Source organism: Bombina bombina, chromosome 3 (genome assembly GCF_027579735.1).
Source record: "Bombina bombina isolate aBomBom1 chromosome 3, aBomBom1.pri, whole genome shotgun sequence".
Classification (NCBI taxonomy): domain Eukaryota; kingdom Metazoa; phylum Chordata; class Amphibia; order Anura; family Bombinatoridae; genus Bombina; species Bombina bombina.
The window spans coordinates 227,598,471-227,613,396 of NC_069501.1; the positions used below are offsets into that span (position 1 = coordinate 227,598,471).

General features: G+C 38.2%; 1 protein-coding gene across 1 annotated transcript in view; it reads left to right on the top strand.

Annotated features, from left to right (window-relative positions):
- PHF12 (PHD finger protein 12) overlaps positions 1 to 14,926 on the top strand; it is a gene marked incomplete in the record, with an annotated part of 410,674 nt that overhangs the window by 239,542 nt on the left and 156,206 nt on the right. Inside the window, 1 exon segment of the mRNA XM_053706179.1 lies at positions 11,093 to 11,251. Coding sequence (XP_053562154.1) covers positions 11,093 to 11,251 — 159 coding nt within the window.

Genomic DNA, 14,926 nt, shown 5'->3' on the forward strand with positions numbered 1-14,926 from the left:
AACACGTTTCGGCGTGAGACTTACTCATAGTTTCATAAAACACATGTTAACTGTAAAGGTTTAAAAAACCTAGCTCAAAACTTGATTGGATAGCGGGAAACACACCCTGCAAATTATTAGCCAATCCGTGACTACTAATCTAATACACACACCCCTCCCCACCCCCTATGAATGCACGCTAAATACTAAAGATCAGTTCATATTGTTTATATGGTTTATAGTGTATAGACTACATATAATGCTCAGAAGTTCCTACATTGAAATGAGTGATGTGGTCTGTAGATTGATCAGAGTATGATCTACGGAAGGGTTATTAATAATATTTTTGGTTACATTTTTGAACCTGCTCTTGTGCATTTATAGATTTGTAGATTTATATACTTGCTTTCTTCTGATCGGAACAGCCAATAGAATGCGAGCTCAATCTGATTGGCTGATTGGATCAGCCAATCGGATTGAACTTGATTCTGATTGGCTGATTCCATCAGCCAATCAGAATATTCCTACCTTAATTCCGATTGGCTGATAGAATCCTATCAGCCAATCGGAATTCGAGGGACGCCATCTTGGATGACGTCCCTTAAAGGAACCGTCATTCTTCAGTTGGACGTCGCCGGATGAAGATGGGTCCGCGGTGGAGGTCTTCAGGATGGAGCCGGTCCTCATCGGATGAAGATAGAAGATGCCGCTTGGAAGAAGATGGTTGCCGGTCCGGATCTACTCTTCTTCCCGGATAGGATGAAGACTTTGGACCCTCTTCTGGACTTCTTCAGTGGATGTCTAGCCCCCGCTTGGGTTGGATGAAGATATCGGAGCCAGGACGGATCGGTGTGATACCCGGTGAGGTGAAGACAAGGTAGGATGATCTTCAGGGGCTTAGTGTTAGGTTTATTTAAGGGGGGTTTGGGTTAGATTAGGGGTATGTGGGTGGTGGGTTGTAATGTTGGGGGGGGGGGTATTGTATGTTTTTTTTTTTTTACAGGCAAAAGAGCTGAACTTCTTGGGGCATGCCCCGCAAAGGGCCCTGTTCAGGGCTGGTAAGGTAAAAGAGCTTTGAACTTTAGTAATTTAGAATAGGGTAGGGCATTTTTTATTTTGGGGGGCTTTATTTTATTAGGGGGCTTAGAGTAGGTGTAATTAGTTTAAAATTGTTGTAAGATTTTCCTTATGTTTGTAAATATTTTTTTATTTTTTGTAACTTAGTTCTTTTTTATTTTTTTGTACTTTAGTTAGTTTATTTCATTGTAGTTATTTGTAGATATTGTATTTAATTAATGTATTGATAGTGTAGTGTTAGGTTTAATTGTAGGTAATTGTAGATATTTTATTTAATTAATTTAATGATAGTGTAGTGTTAGGTTTAATTGTAACTTAGGTTAGGATTTATTTTACAGGTAATTTTGTTATTATTTTAACTAGGTAACTATTAAATAGTTATTAACTATTTAATAGCTATTGTACCTGGTTAAAATAATTACAAAGTTACCTGTAAAATAAATATTAATCCTAAAATAGCTATAATATAATTATAATTTATAGTGTAGCTATATTAGGATTTATTTTACAGGTAAGTATTTAGCTTTAAATAGGAATAATTTATTTAATAAGAGATAATTAATTTCGTTAGATGTAAATTATATTTAATTTAGGGGGGTGTTAGGGTTAGACTTAGCTTTAGGGGTTAATACATTTATTAGAATAGCGGTGAGCTCCAGTCGGCAGATTAGGGGTTAATAATTGAAGTTAGGTGTCGGCGATGTTAGGGAGGGCAGATTAGGGGTTAATACTATTTATTATAGGGTTAGTGAGGCGGATTAAGGGTTAATAACTTTATTATAGTAGCGCTCAGGTCCGCTCGGCAGATTAGGGGTTAATAAGTGTAGGCAGGTGGAGGCGACGTTGTGGGGGGCAGATTAGGGGTTAATAAATATAATATAGGGGTCTGTGATGTTAGGGCAGCAGATTAGGGGTACATAGGGATAATGTAAGTAGCGGCGGTTTACGGAGCGGCAGATTAGGGGTTAAAAATAATATACAGGGGTCAGCGATAGCGGGGTCGGCAGATTAGGGGTTAATAAGTGTAAGGTTAGGGGTGTTTAGACTCGGGGTACATGTTAGAGTGTTAGGTGCAGACGTAGGAAGTGTTTCCGCATAGCAAACAATGGGGCTGCGTTAGGAGCTGAACGCGGCTTTTTTGCAGGGGTTAGGTTTTTTTCCAGCTCAAACAGCCCCATTGTTTCCTATGGGGGAATCGTGCACGAGCACGTTTTTGAGGCTGGCCGCGTCCGTAAGCAACTCTGGTATCGAGAGTTGAAGCTGCGTTAAATATGCTCTACGCTCCTTTTTTGGAGCCTAACGCAGCCTTTATGTGGACTCTCAATACCAGAGTTATTTTTATGGTGCGGCCAGAAAAAAGCCAGCGTTAGCTTTTTGGGTCGTTACCGACAAAACTCCAAATCTAGCCGTTAGACTCTTACCTTTTAAATTGGGCATCCCTGGAATCATCTGGAGCAAGCGCATAGAGCATGCCTTCATATAAGCGGCATGTGCGCCTTGTGCATGCGCAGAGTGAACCCTCCAGCGATATCTGACTGAATGATATTGCCTACAGCAATGCGCGCATGCGTAGTAGCACTCACCCCGGCACTAATTAGATTGAAATTGGCGCCTCCAGCCAATGGGATGTAAATTATTCAGATGGCTGGCGGAGGACCAAGGCAGTGTAGAGGTGTTAAGAGACACTAGGGAGACAATAGAAACAGGAGGGCAATAAAATGAAGGCACCAGGGATAATTTGCGCTCTGCTTTATTATCTGATAAAGAAAACATTGCATCCGGCTGCGGTCTGCTTTTGCTTGCCAGCAGGGCTAATTGAAAAAAACTTTCGGTCTGGTTCTGCTTGTCCGCAGCAGGGCTAAATGGGGAAAAAAACCACATGCCCTGCGCCCAGAACTGCATGTACCGGGCGTCGGGTGATAGGAATTCCACATCCCTGGACAAATAATTTTTTTCTCCCATTTGCCGGCCCCCTGTATCACGTGACAGATATCATCCATACATAGACTAGTATACGTCTACCATGTGTGCTTGTGCACATGCTCAGTAGGATCTTGCTCTCCAGAAAGTGTGAATATTAAGACTGAGAAAAATTTGATAATGGAAGTAAATTGTAAAGTGTCTTAAAACTGCATGCTCTTTCTAAATCTTAAGTTTTTGACTTCAGTGTACCTTTAATTGTTTTAAGTGCAAAAATAGGATTTCTTTGATGTAATTGGCAAGAGTCCATGAGCTAGTGACGTATGGGATATACAATCCTACCAGGAGGGGCAAAGTTTCCCAAACCTCAAAATGCCTATAAATACGCCCCTCACCACACCCACAATTCAGTTTTACAAACTTTACCTCCTATGGAGGTGGTGAAGTAAGTTTGTGCTAAGATTTCTACGTTGACATGCGCTTCTCAGCATTTTGAAGCCTGATTCCTCTCAGAGTACAGCGAATGTCAGAGGGACGTGAAGAGAGTATCACCTATTGAATGCAATGATTTTCTTAACGGGGGTCTATTTCATAGGTTCTCTGTTATCGGTCTTAGAGATTCATCTCCTACCTCCCTTTTCAGATCGACGATATACTCTCATATACCATTACCTCTACTAATAACTGATTCAGTACTGGTTTGGCTATCTGCTATATGTGGATGGGTGTCTTTTGGTAAGTATGTTTTTATTTCTTAAGACACCTCAGCTATGGTTATAACTTTATGCATTTATATAAAGTTCTAAATATATCTATTGTACTTATATTTGCCATGAGTCAGGTTCATGTATTTCCTTTTTGCAGATTGTCAGTTTCATATTTGGGAAATAAACATATTAAGAAATATTTTTCTTACCTGGGGTTTAATCTTTTTTTCAATTGACTAATTTGTTTCAAATTGTGGGCTGACTTAGGCTCGCGGATGCGCCAAATGCTACACTTTATTGAGTCATTCTTGGCGCAATAATTTTTTTGCGTTAAAGGCACATCCGTTGACGCAAGTTAGTCATTTCCTGCGTCGTAATTGACGCAGAGGTTTCACACAGGGTTGCGTCAGTGACGCGAGTGTGTCATTTCCGGACATGGTTGGCGGCAAAAAAAAAATTTCAGTTACGTTGAGCATCATACTTGCCGCTAAATTTTTTTTCATTATTTATTTGCCCCATTGCTTTTTGCCTCTTGCCTTTTCTATGTCAGAGGGCTATGCTATTTGCATTTTTTTTCCATTCCTGAAACCGTCATATAAGGAAATTGACAATTTTGCTTTATATGTTGTTTTTTATTTTACATTTTGCAAGATGTCTCAATCTGATCCTGCCTCAGAAGTATCTGTTGGAACTGTGCTGCCTGCTGTCGGTTCTACTAAAGCTAAGTGCATTTTATTTCCGAATGTCATTGTATTGGTTATCATGATAAACTTTTACATGCAGATATTGTGTCCATCAGTTAATAGTACATTTCCTGTTGTTCCTTCAACTTTTAATGTACATGTTATACCTATGAAATTTAAAGAATGTGTTACTGATTCTATTCAGAAGGCTTTGTCTGCTATTCTGCCTTCTAATTAATATAAAGGTCTTTTAAAACCTCTCATAAGGTTGATAAAATTTCAAATGACCGACAACATAATGAATTATCCTCTTCTGATGAGGATCTATCTGATTCAGAAGATCTTTCCTCAGATATTGACACTAACAAATCTACTTATTTATTTAAAATGAAGTATTTTCGCTCTTTGTTAAGAAGTGTTAATTATTTTGGATATCATGGAAACTAGTCTTCTTGATATTAGAACTAGTAAATTCTGTTTTTAAACCTCCTGTGGTTACTCCAGAGTTTTTTTTTCCTGTTTCTGATGCTTTTTCTTTTATGATATCTAAGGAATGGAATTAGCCGGGTACTTCTTTTATTCTTTCTTCAAGGTTTACAAAATTGTATCCTTTTACCAGCAATTTCTATAGAGTTTTGGGAAAAGATCCTCAAAGTTGTTGGGGCTATTTCTACTCTTGCTGAACGTACCTCTATTCCTATGGAAGATATTACTTAAGTTCCTTTAGATAGGAAACTTAAATCTTATCTAAGGAAAGCTTATTTATATTCAGGTCGTCTCAGGCCTGCAATTTCTTTGGCTGATGTTGCAGCTGCATCAACTTTTTTGTTGAAGATTTAGAATTGGATTCTGATTTATCTAATATTGTTCGTTTACTGCAACATACTAATCAGTTCTGATGCCATTTTTTGATATCATCAAGATTGATGTTAGATTTATGTCTTTAGCTATTTTTAGCTACAAGAGTTTTGAGGCTTAAATCTTGGAATGCTGATATGACTTTTTAAGTCTAGATTGCTATCTTTCTTTCCAAGGTAATAAGACACCTAAGGGTAAATATAAAGCTTCTAAATCGTTTTCGTTCTTTTTTTTTGTCAAATAAGGAACAAAAACCTAATCCTTCCCTATGGAATCTGTTTCCAATCAGAAACCTTCATTAAATGGAATAAATCCAACCCATTTAAGAAACCAAAAGCCAGCCCCTAAGTCCGCATGAAGGTGCGACTCTCATTCCAGCTCAGCTGGTAGGTGGCAGATTAAGGTTTTTTTCAAGAATGTTTTGGGTAAATTTGGTCCAAATCAGTGGTTTCAGTGTATTGTCTCTCAGGGGTTTCGAATAGGATTCTGAGTAAATCCTCTTGTGAGAAGATTTTTTTCTCTCACCCATCCCAGCAAATCCAGTTAAAGCTTGGGCTTTCCTGAAGTGTGTTTCAGACCTGGAGTTTCAGGGGTAGTCATGCCAGTTCCTATTCAGGGACAAGGTCTGGGGTTTTTTCAAATCTATTCATTGTCCCAAAGAAGGAAATTTAATTCAGACCAATTCTGGATCTGAAAATTTTGAATCGTTATTTAAGAGTACCAATTTTCAAATGGCTTTAAGGACTGTTCTACCTTTTATTCAGCAAGGACATTTTAGGTCCATAATGGATTGCAGGATGTATACCTTCATATTCTGATTCATTCAGATCACTATTAGTTCCTGAGATTCTCTTTTCTAGACAAGCGTTACCAATTCGGACTAGCATTTCCATTTGGACTAGCAACCGCTCAGAGAATCTTTTTTTTAAAGGTTCTTGGTGTCCTGCTTTATGGAAACCAGAGAGCAGGGTATTGCGGTGTTTCCTTATTTGGACGATATCTTGGTACTAGCTCAGTCTTTCCATTCTGCAGAATCTCACACTAATCGACTAGTGTTGTTTCTTCGGAAACATGGTTGGAGGATCAATTTTCCAAAAAGTTTCTTGATTCCTCAGACAAGATGGATTCTGTGTCCATGACTCTGTCTCTAACAGACAAGAGACATTTGAAAGTGGTTGCAGCCTGTCGGCACCCTCAGTCTCAGTCATTCCCTTTAGTGGTTATGTGCATGGAAAATTTGCATTGGACGCAATTCCCTTTGCTCGTTCTCACATGAGACCTCTCCAGCTTTGTTTGCTGAATCCATGGTGCAGGGATTATACAAAGATATCACAATTAATATCCTTAATTCCCAATGTTTGACACACTCTGACGTTTAGTTCAAGGGGCTTCTTTGTTCGGCTAACCTGGACTATGATCTCTACAGATGCAAGTCTTTCAGGTTGGGGATCTCTGACAGCACAAGAGGTTTGGAAATCTCAAGAGGCGAGATTACCAATCAATATTTTAGTTTGGCCTCTGTTTATTTTCAAACTGACATATCACATACAGTGGCATTTGTCAATCAGCAGGGTGGGACTCACAGTCCACAAGCTATGAAGAAGTATCTCGGATACTTGCTTTGGCGGAATCCAGTTCCTGTCTAATTTCTGCGGTGCATATCACAGGTATAGACATTGGGAGGGGGATTATCTCAGCCGTCCGACTTTACATCCTGGGGAGTGGTTCCTCCATCCAGATGTGTTTTCTCAGATTGTTCAGATATGGGGTCTTCTACAGATAGATCTGATGGCCTTTCATCTAAACAAGAGACTTCCCAGATGCCTGTCCAGGTTCAGGGATTTTCAGGCGGAAGCAGTGGGTGCACTGACACCTCCTTGGTGTTATCAACCTGCTTATATTTTCCCGCCTCTAGTTCTTCTTCCAAGAGTGATTTCCAGAATCATCATGGAACAATTGTTTGTGTTGCTGGTGGCTCCAGCATGACCTCACAGGTTTTGGTATGTGGGTCTTGTTCGGATGTCCAGCAGCCAACCTTGGCCACTTCTGTTTAGGCCGGACCTACTGTCTCAAGGTCCGTTTTTCCATTAGATTTTCAAATCATTAAATTTGAAGGTATGGAAATTGAACGCTTAGTTCTAAGTCATAGAGGTTTCTCTGATTCAGTGATTAATACTATGTTACAAGCTCGTAAATCTGTCTATTGAAAGATTTATTATCGAGTTTGGAAGACTTACATTTCATGGTGTTCTTCTCATAAATTCTCTTGGCATTCTTTTTAGAGTTGCAAGAATTTTACAGTTTCTTCAGGATGGTTTGGATAAGGTTTTGTCTGCAAGTTCTTTGAAGGGACAAATCTCTGCTCTTTCTGTTTTATTCACAGAAAGATTGCTAAACTTCCTGATATTCACTGTTTTGCACAGGCTTTAGTTCGTATTTAAGCCTGTCATTAAATCATTCTCTTCTCCTCGGAGTCTTAATTTGGTTTGGAGGGCTTTACAGACTCCTCCATATTGAGCCTATGCATTCTTTGGACATTTAACTACTTTCTTGGAAAGTATTGTTTCTTTTGGCCATCTCTTCTGCTAGAAGAGTTTCTGAGCTATCTGCTCTTTCTTGTGAATCTCCTTTTCTGATTTATCATCAGGCTATGGCGGTTTTGCGGACTTCATTTAAATTTTTTCCTAAGGTTGTGAATTCTAACAACATTAGTAGAGAAATTGTTGTACCTTCCTTGTGTCCTAATCCTAAGAATTCTTTGGAAAGATCCTTACATTCTTTGGATGTGGTCAGAGCTTTGAAATATTATGTTGAAGCTACCAAAGATTTCAGGAAGACTTCTAGTCTATTTGTTATATTTTCTGGTCCTAGGAAAGGTCAGAAGGCCTCTGCTATTTCCTTGGCTTCTTGGTTAAAGCTTTTGATTCTTCAAGCTTATTTGGAGTCGGGTCAGGCCCCGCCTCAGAGAATTACAGCTCATTCTACTAGATCAGTCACCACTTCGTGGGCTTTTAAAAATGAAGCATCAGTTGATCGGTTTTGCAAGCAGCAACTTGGTGGTCTTTACATACATTTACTAAATTCTACCGTTTTGACGTATTTGCTTCTTCAGAAGCAGTTTTTGGTAGAAAAGTTCTTCAGGCAGCTGTTTCAGTTTGATTCTTCTGCTGATGTTTTAAGTTTTTCTTTTCTTTATGAGAATAACTTCTATTTTGGGTTGTGGATTAATTTTTCAGCATATGGCTGTTTATTTTTATCCCTCCCTCTCTAGTGACTCTTGCGTGGAGTTGCACATCTTGGGTATTTGATATCCCATACGTCACTAACTCATGGACTCTTGCCAATTACTTGAAAGAAAACATAATTTATGTAAGAACTTACCTGATAAATTCATTTCTTTCATATTGGCAAGAGTCCATGAGACCCACCCTTTTTTATGGTGGTTATGATTTTTTTGTATAAAGCACAATTTTTTCCAGATTCCTTTGTTGATGCTTTTTACTCCTTTCTTTATCACCCCACTAATTGGCTATTTGTGAAACTGAATTGTGGGTGTGGTGAGGGGGTGTATTTGTAGGCATTTTTAGGTTTGGGAAATTTTGCCCCTCCTGGTAGGATTGTATATCCCATATGTCACTAGCTCATGGACTCTTGCCAATATGAAAGAAATAAATTGTTTTTGTCATTTGGGTTCTTTTGTGGTTGTGAATCCTAGTTACTCTGTGAAAAAAATGTTGTTCTTTATATCCCGCCCTTTGTCTTATTACTTGTGGACCCCACATCTCGGCTGTTCCCAGGAGTAATGGACCATGGACTCTCACCACCTGTATAAAAGAAATCATTTTTTATGCTTACCTGTTAATTCATTTCTTTCATGGTGGTAAGAGTCCACGAAACCCCACCCAGTGTTTTTCTGGTGGTGTTCTCTTTTGAGCAAATCTCTTTTCCCTGCTCCTATTTTTTTGCTTTAGTTTCTTTTCCGACGTCTTTTTTGCTTAGACTGAGTTACCTGTGAAGTTAAAGGGTTTTTTGGAGCTCTTAGGGTTGGGGATAATTTGCCGCCTCCTAGTGGCAGGTAAGAGTAATAGATAGATAGTGGACTCTCACCACCATGAAATAATGAATGTATCAGGTAAGTATATATATTTTTTTACAATTGTCTAAGTATTAGGCTTTAGTATACAGAGATAATGAAGTGTGTGTGTGTACAGTAGTGATAAAATAAGTAGATCTGATTTCCATGCAAACTCAACCCATTTTTAAGGGTTGTGGTTTCAAAGAACAAATACAGCTTTTTCATATACAATAATAAACAGAAATTAGCAAACTCATACATTTTATAAACTGCAGCTGGTATAACAAGTCATTCAAAATACTTTAAGTAAAACAATTTAACAGTATACACTGTCCCTTTAACAGTATGCATGCAAATGCATATAAACCACACGAAAGGAGCTAATTTACTCCTAATATATCTGTTTCGAAAGAAACCCATCAAAGACTGATACTAAAAGACCGCACAACCACTCTTATTCCATTACCCTTCTTCAATTCCTTTATCGTCCTGCCCTTTTGCAGGTAGATAGGTGTAATATAGCATAGAATTTACAAGAGGAGACCAGGCAAGTAAAAGGCACATGGTTTAATTTTTTAGTAAAAGAATGTGTAATGGCTTTCTAATACTTTTAAAGGGTGCAAACTTTATGATTTGTTGACTTAGAGGTGGCAGTTAAAATTGGGTTATGTTTTATGTTCGGTAGATTTTCCTATGTAATGTTTTCAGATTCTGTTTGCATTGGGAAAAGGTGACATTTACAGAAATCCTCTGGATTAGAAGACTGTGGCTTTCTGTTCTGAACATTATGACTTTTGATTGTCCTCATGTCATATTCCAATATTTACTGGTGTTTTACACTTGGGTCTAGTAAATCTAGAATGTATAGGTTAGCAGCATGGTTTCTGAGTGCACAATACTTCAACTGTTAGATATTCCTGAAGCTGTCATTGGGATGTAACATCCAGGTCTGGGTTTCTTTTCTAACTGGATGATCAGCCATAATTTTGCTACAAAACTTTTTTTTTATGTTTGTTTTTTCCAAGCCTCCTATCCAAACAAAAACAATTTCATGTGTCACCATGCTATTTATATTTGATCTTAGATGCCTGAACTGCAGATCCGTTTGAACCACACATCATTATTAAAACATATATCCCTACTACTTGAATTAAAGGGACATTAAACACAATTTTTTTATTTCATGATTTAGAAAGAGCATGCCATTTTAAACCACTTTCTAATTTACTTCTATTGACTAATTTGCTTCATTCTCTTGAAATACTTTGCTGAAAAGCATATCTAGATAGGCTCAGTAACTGCTGATTGGTTGCTGCACATAGATGCCTCGTCTGATTGGCTCACCCATGTGCATTGCTATTTCTTTAACAAAGGATATCTAAAGAATGAAGCAAATTAGATAATAGAAGAAAATTGGAATGTTTAAAATTGTATTCTCTATCTGAATCATGAAATACTTTTTTTGGGTTTAGTATCCCTTTAACTGAAATCCCACCCAATCAGTTAAACAACCATACAAAATTTTCCATACGGATGTAATGCTTCCCCTAAGCCTGTATGTTATCATACATTTTCCCTCCGTTGCTCTGCATATTGAAACTAGAAGAATGGGCAGGGTTGAGTTGTGCCCATCGCCAAAGGGGAGGGGCTGCACCACCAGTGACTGTAGTTTAGGCATATAAGCGGTGATTTGGAAAAAATGTATTCTTTCTTGTAATTTCAATTTTCAGTTTGGTAATATGAAAATATTTGTTATTCTTGCTTGTAATTTTACTTTTGTTTGTAACTTTTAGGTTCCTGATTCTATCAAGTCACATTATCGGTCCCCACCAGATCTACTTCCTTCTGCAGGAATAAGAGATGGAGAATTAATCTGTAATGGGGTACCAGATGATTCACAGAAGCACCTATTGCACTCTGAGCACTTAACAAGCCAAATGGAGCAGCAAGAGGTGAGCTTCCAATGATCTTGTTGAATAATTGTCACTTTATTGTCAATTTCATAGTGGGAAACCTATGTTTTTATATGCATGTTTTTTTTTTTATATTTAAAGGGACAGTCTACACTAGAATGTTTATTGTTTAAAAAGATAGCTAATCCCTTTATTACCCATTCCTCAGTTTTGCATAACCAACACAGTTATATTAATATATGTTTTACCGGGAAGCTTCCGGTGGAGGAGGAGCTCTCATTACACGCTGCTAGACTGCCAGGCTACCAGCGGTAACTGAGGGCCGAGAGAACGCAGCTCCAGAACGAGCAAGCCCTTGTCCGTTCCCACACCGGCTTCTGTGGGCTATTACTCTGCGGATATCACTGCAGAGTTTGTCGGAAGCCCCATCTAGCAGTTTCGCTGCTATCCTGGTCTCAAGTCAGATTGTGGGATCACTTAAAGGATTACAACTCGGAAACTGGGTAGCCGCTAGTGGTGCAATTACTGACCTCCTGGAGTCCGTTAATTTGGAGGGAAGAAGGGTCCCACGCCCCCTGGTTGGGCGAGTTGGTTTGGCGGCGCCGGAGACAGCTGGTAGGTCAGGGTGACTCTGACGGGGAGGGATCCGGGAGTGTCACTCCTTCCTCGCTGGAGCATTTCCAGAAGAAACACCAAGGCCACCCACAGTGACTTCTGCCGCACAACATTGTACCATATTTGTGCAGAGGCTCCCGTGAACTACAGACCGTAGAAGTGGAACGCTACCCAGGAGTACGGTAACATCATCTTGTTGTCTTGCATCTTAATAATATGAAAAAGCAATACCCTTGCAGCACGGGTATGTGAGTTTTCTTTTAAGCAGTGGGAACACTTTTTGTATATAAGGTTTTTTTTGGACTTCCAAACCAGACTATTTCAATCGATATCATAAACGATATCGGGCTGTATTTAAAAAAAAAAAAAAAAGTAACTACGTCTCTGACTCTCTTTTTCTCAGGGCTAGTGAGGCCCAAATAGGCACGGTCCCTAAGCATATTCAAGGGACTCTAACTGCCCAAGAGGACTTATTAATTGAGACTGTAGTGAATGACTCTAGTCTGTTTTCTATAGAGTTGTCCTCAAAAGGTATTTAATTACTTCTGTATTGGGGTTGATAGCTATACTGCCTTATCATGAGCTATTTTGCCCCACTATTCTGATTTTACCTAGAGGTGCTAGAGTTTTTAGAAACTGTATAACTCATATCAACATGATGTATTGGTAAATTGTATATCAGTTATAAAAGGGGCAGAGTTAAAAGCTGTGAGATTATGTAACTTGCTTATAACTAGACTTAGAGTAGCTCAGATTCTGGTTTGTTTAGTGTAATTATTTTCAGCTGTTTTTGCTTTTTTGTAGACTATTGACCAAACTAGATGCCCCCGTCAGGGATTTGTTTAGAACGGTTTTTTTTGTCTAATCACAGGTCCCTTGGTAGGAACCTTCACCCTTTAATCCAAACCCGAAAGTAATTCACTCTTAAATTCCATTTAGGGATTCATTCTAAAGCACTTATTATAGGAAAGGCCCAGAGTAGGGCCCAGGGGAAAAAAGAAAAAAAAGGGGGGTGAGGGGTCACATATACACACTTCTTAACACTATATTATACACTGTGTGCTTTTAGTATTCACAGATTGCTGACTGTATTATTGATTGTATTCACTTCACTCTACATATTTGTTTTTCTTTTTTTCTTACACATTTCTGTTTCGTATGGAAAAGTTTCTTACACAAGCAAATCAGCACTCTCCAAAAATACCTGTTAAACCAAGAGAAAAAAAAAATAGGGGGATAGATGCTAGTTCTGACTCTAGTGAAATGCTTTCAGTATCCTGATAATCAGGCCCTATTGGTCCAATTTAGCCACCTTTTCTCATCCCAGTTTGAAATAATTAAAAAGGAATTAAATGGCATATCAACAGAACTTACTACTCTTAATCTTGAAGTCAAACAATTTGCCACTAGGATAGCGGAAGCGGAGGTTAGGATATCCGACCTGGAGGATTTAGTTAACAAACAAGAATATATGTTAATGAAACAACAATCCAAAATTCAAAGTATGGAGGCGCGTCTGGAGGATCAAGAGGATCGCTCCAGGCGCAATAATATTAGGATTTTGGGTATTCCTGAAACCCCAGAGTTTGATAACTTGATTGAGTTCACCTCTTTGATATTACCACAGGCATTAGGCTTTCCCCCACAAGTGCTACCCTTACCTATTGAAAGGGCGCACAGAATAGGACCTAAAAGATTTTTTGAAAATGGTTCAGTTAAGAATAGGTTATGTATATTCAAGCTCTTAATATTTCAGGATAAAATAGAAATGTTGAGATTATATAGGAAGTTTGACACTTTTTTAATATATGGGCGATAAAAAAGTCCTTTTATTTCAGGATTTCTGAGACAGTACATAAAAGGAAAGCCATGGCCCCTTTATGTACTATAATGATAAACAAAAAGGAATCAAAGCACAAATGTTATACCCCACTAAAATTATTGTGGAAGACAATGGCAATAAGCTGATATTTACTGAGACTTCCAAAGCAAAGGAATTTATTGACTCTAGAGGTAGTTAGAGGGCAACTGAGACGAAGTTAGAATTAGCTGGAATGGCCATGCAGTTTTTCAGTTTAGTTTTTTTCCCCTTTTTTTTTTTCTTTTTTTTTCTTTTCTCTCTCTCTGCCTCGTGCTTCCCCTCCACTCCCCCCCCCCCCACGAGTACCCGAGTTGGGCTGAAACTAGTCTCTTTTTATGTTATTTTTATTTTGTGGCCTTGGGCGGTGCCCTAGGCTATTAATTGCCTGGATTTAAAGGTGCTATGTTCATGGGTTATTTATTTTATTCTTAGTATATATTTGGTAGTAGTAAAAGTAGTTTTACCGATTTGTTTTATTTTTTTTGAAGCACGACCGCATGTATATGTAAATATATCTGGTTACATGGTAGGCCTTAAAATAATTAGAGATGAGGGAGTGGCATAATCCTTTGGTGCTTATGATGAGGAATGTTGACTTCATAATGCATAGGACCCCTAAAATATGGTTTATGGACAAGATTAAGTTTTTAATTTACTTTTATTTATGGCAGATATAGTAGGGAATATTAATGATTTTTCCTGGAATGTTGGGGGAATCACCAATCCGATGAAGCGGAAACTTATAATTAAAAAACTTGGTCTACAAGAACCGACTATAGCTTTCCTACAAGAAACATACTTAAAAGCCCCAGAGATTCCTAAATTGAGATCTAGATGGGTAGGGTAAGTGATAGCGACGCCGTGTAGTGGTAGGAAATCAGGGGTAGCAATACTTCTAAATAAAAATCTATCATATCAACTAATACAGACCGAATTAGACCCTGAGGAAAGATACATTATTTTACAAATACAAATTAACGGAATAAAATTCGTTCTATGCAATATATATGCACCAAATGCATTTTCAAAAACATTTTGGGAAAGATTAAGGACTAAATTATTCCCTTTTAACAGACCTTATGATAGGTGGCGATTTCAATCTCTCATTATGTCCAGACTTTGATAGGCTTTCAAAAAAACAAAAACTTGGATATATATAATAAACAAGCTAAATTTATGAAAAAGTTTTGTCATCTTAAAATAATTGATATATGGAGAGTTCAAAATCCAGAGAATCG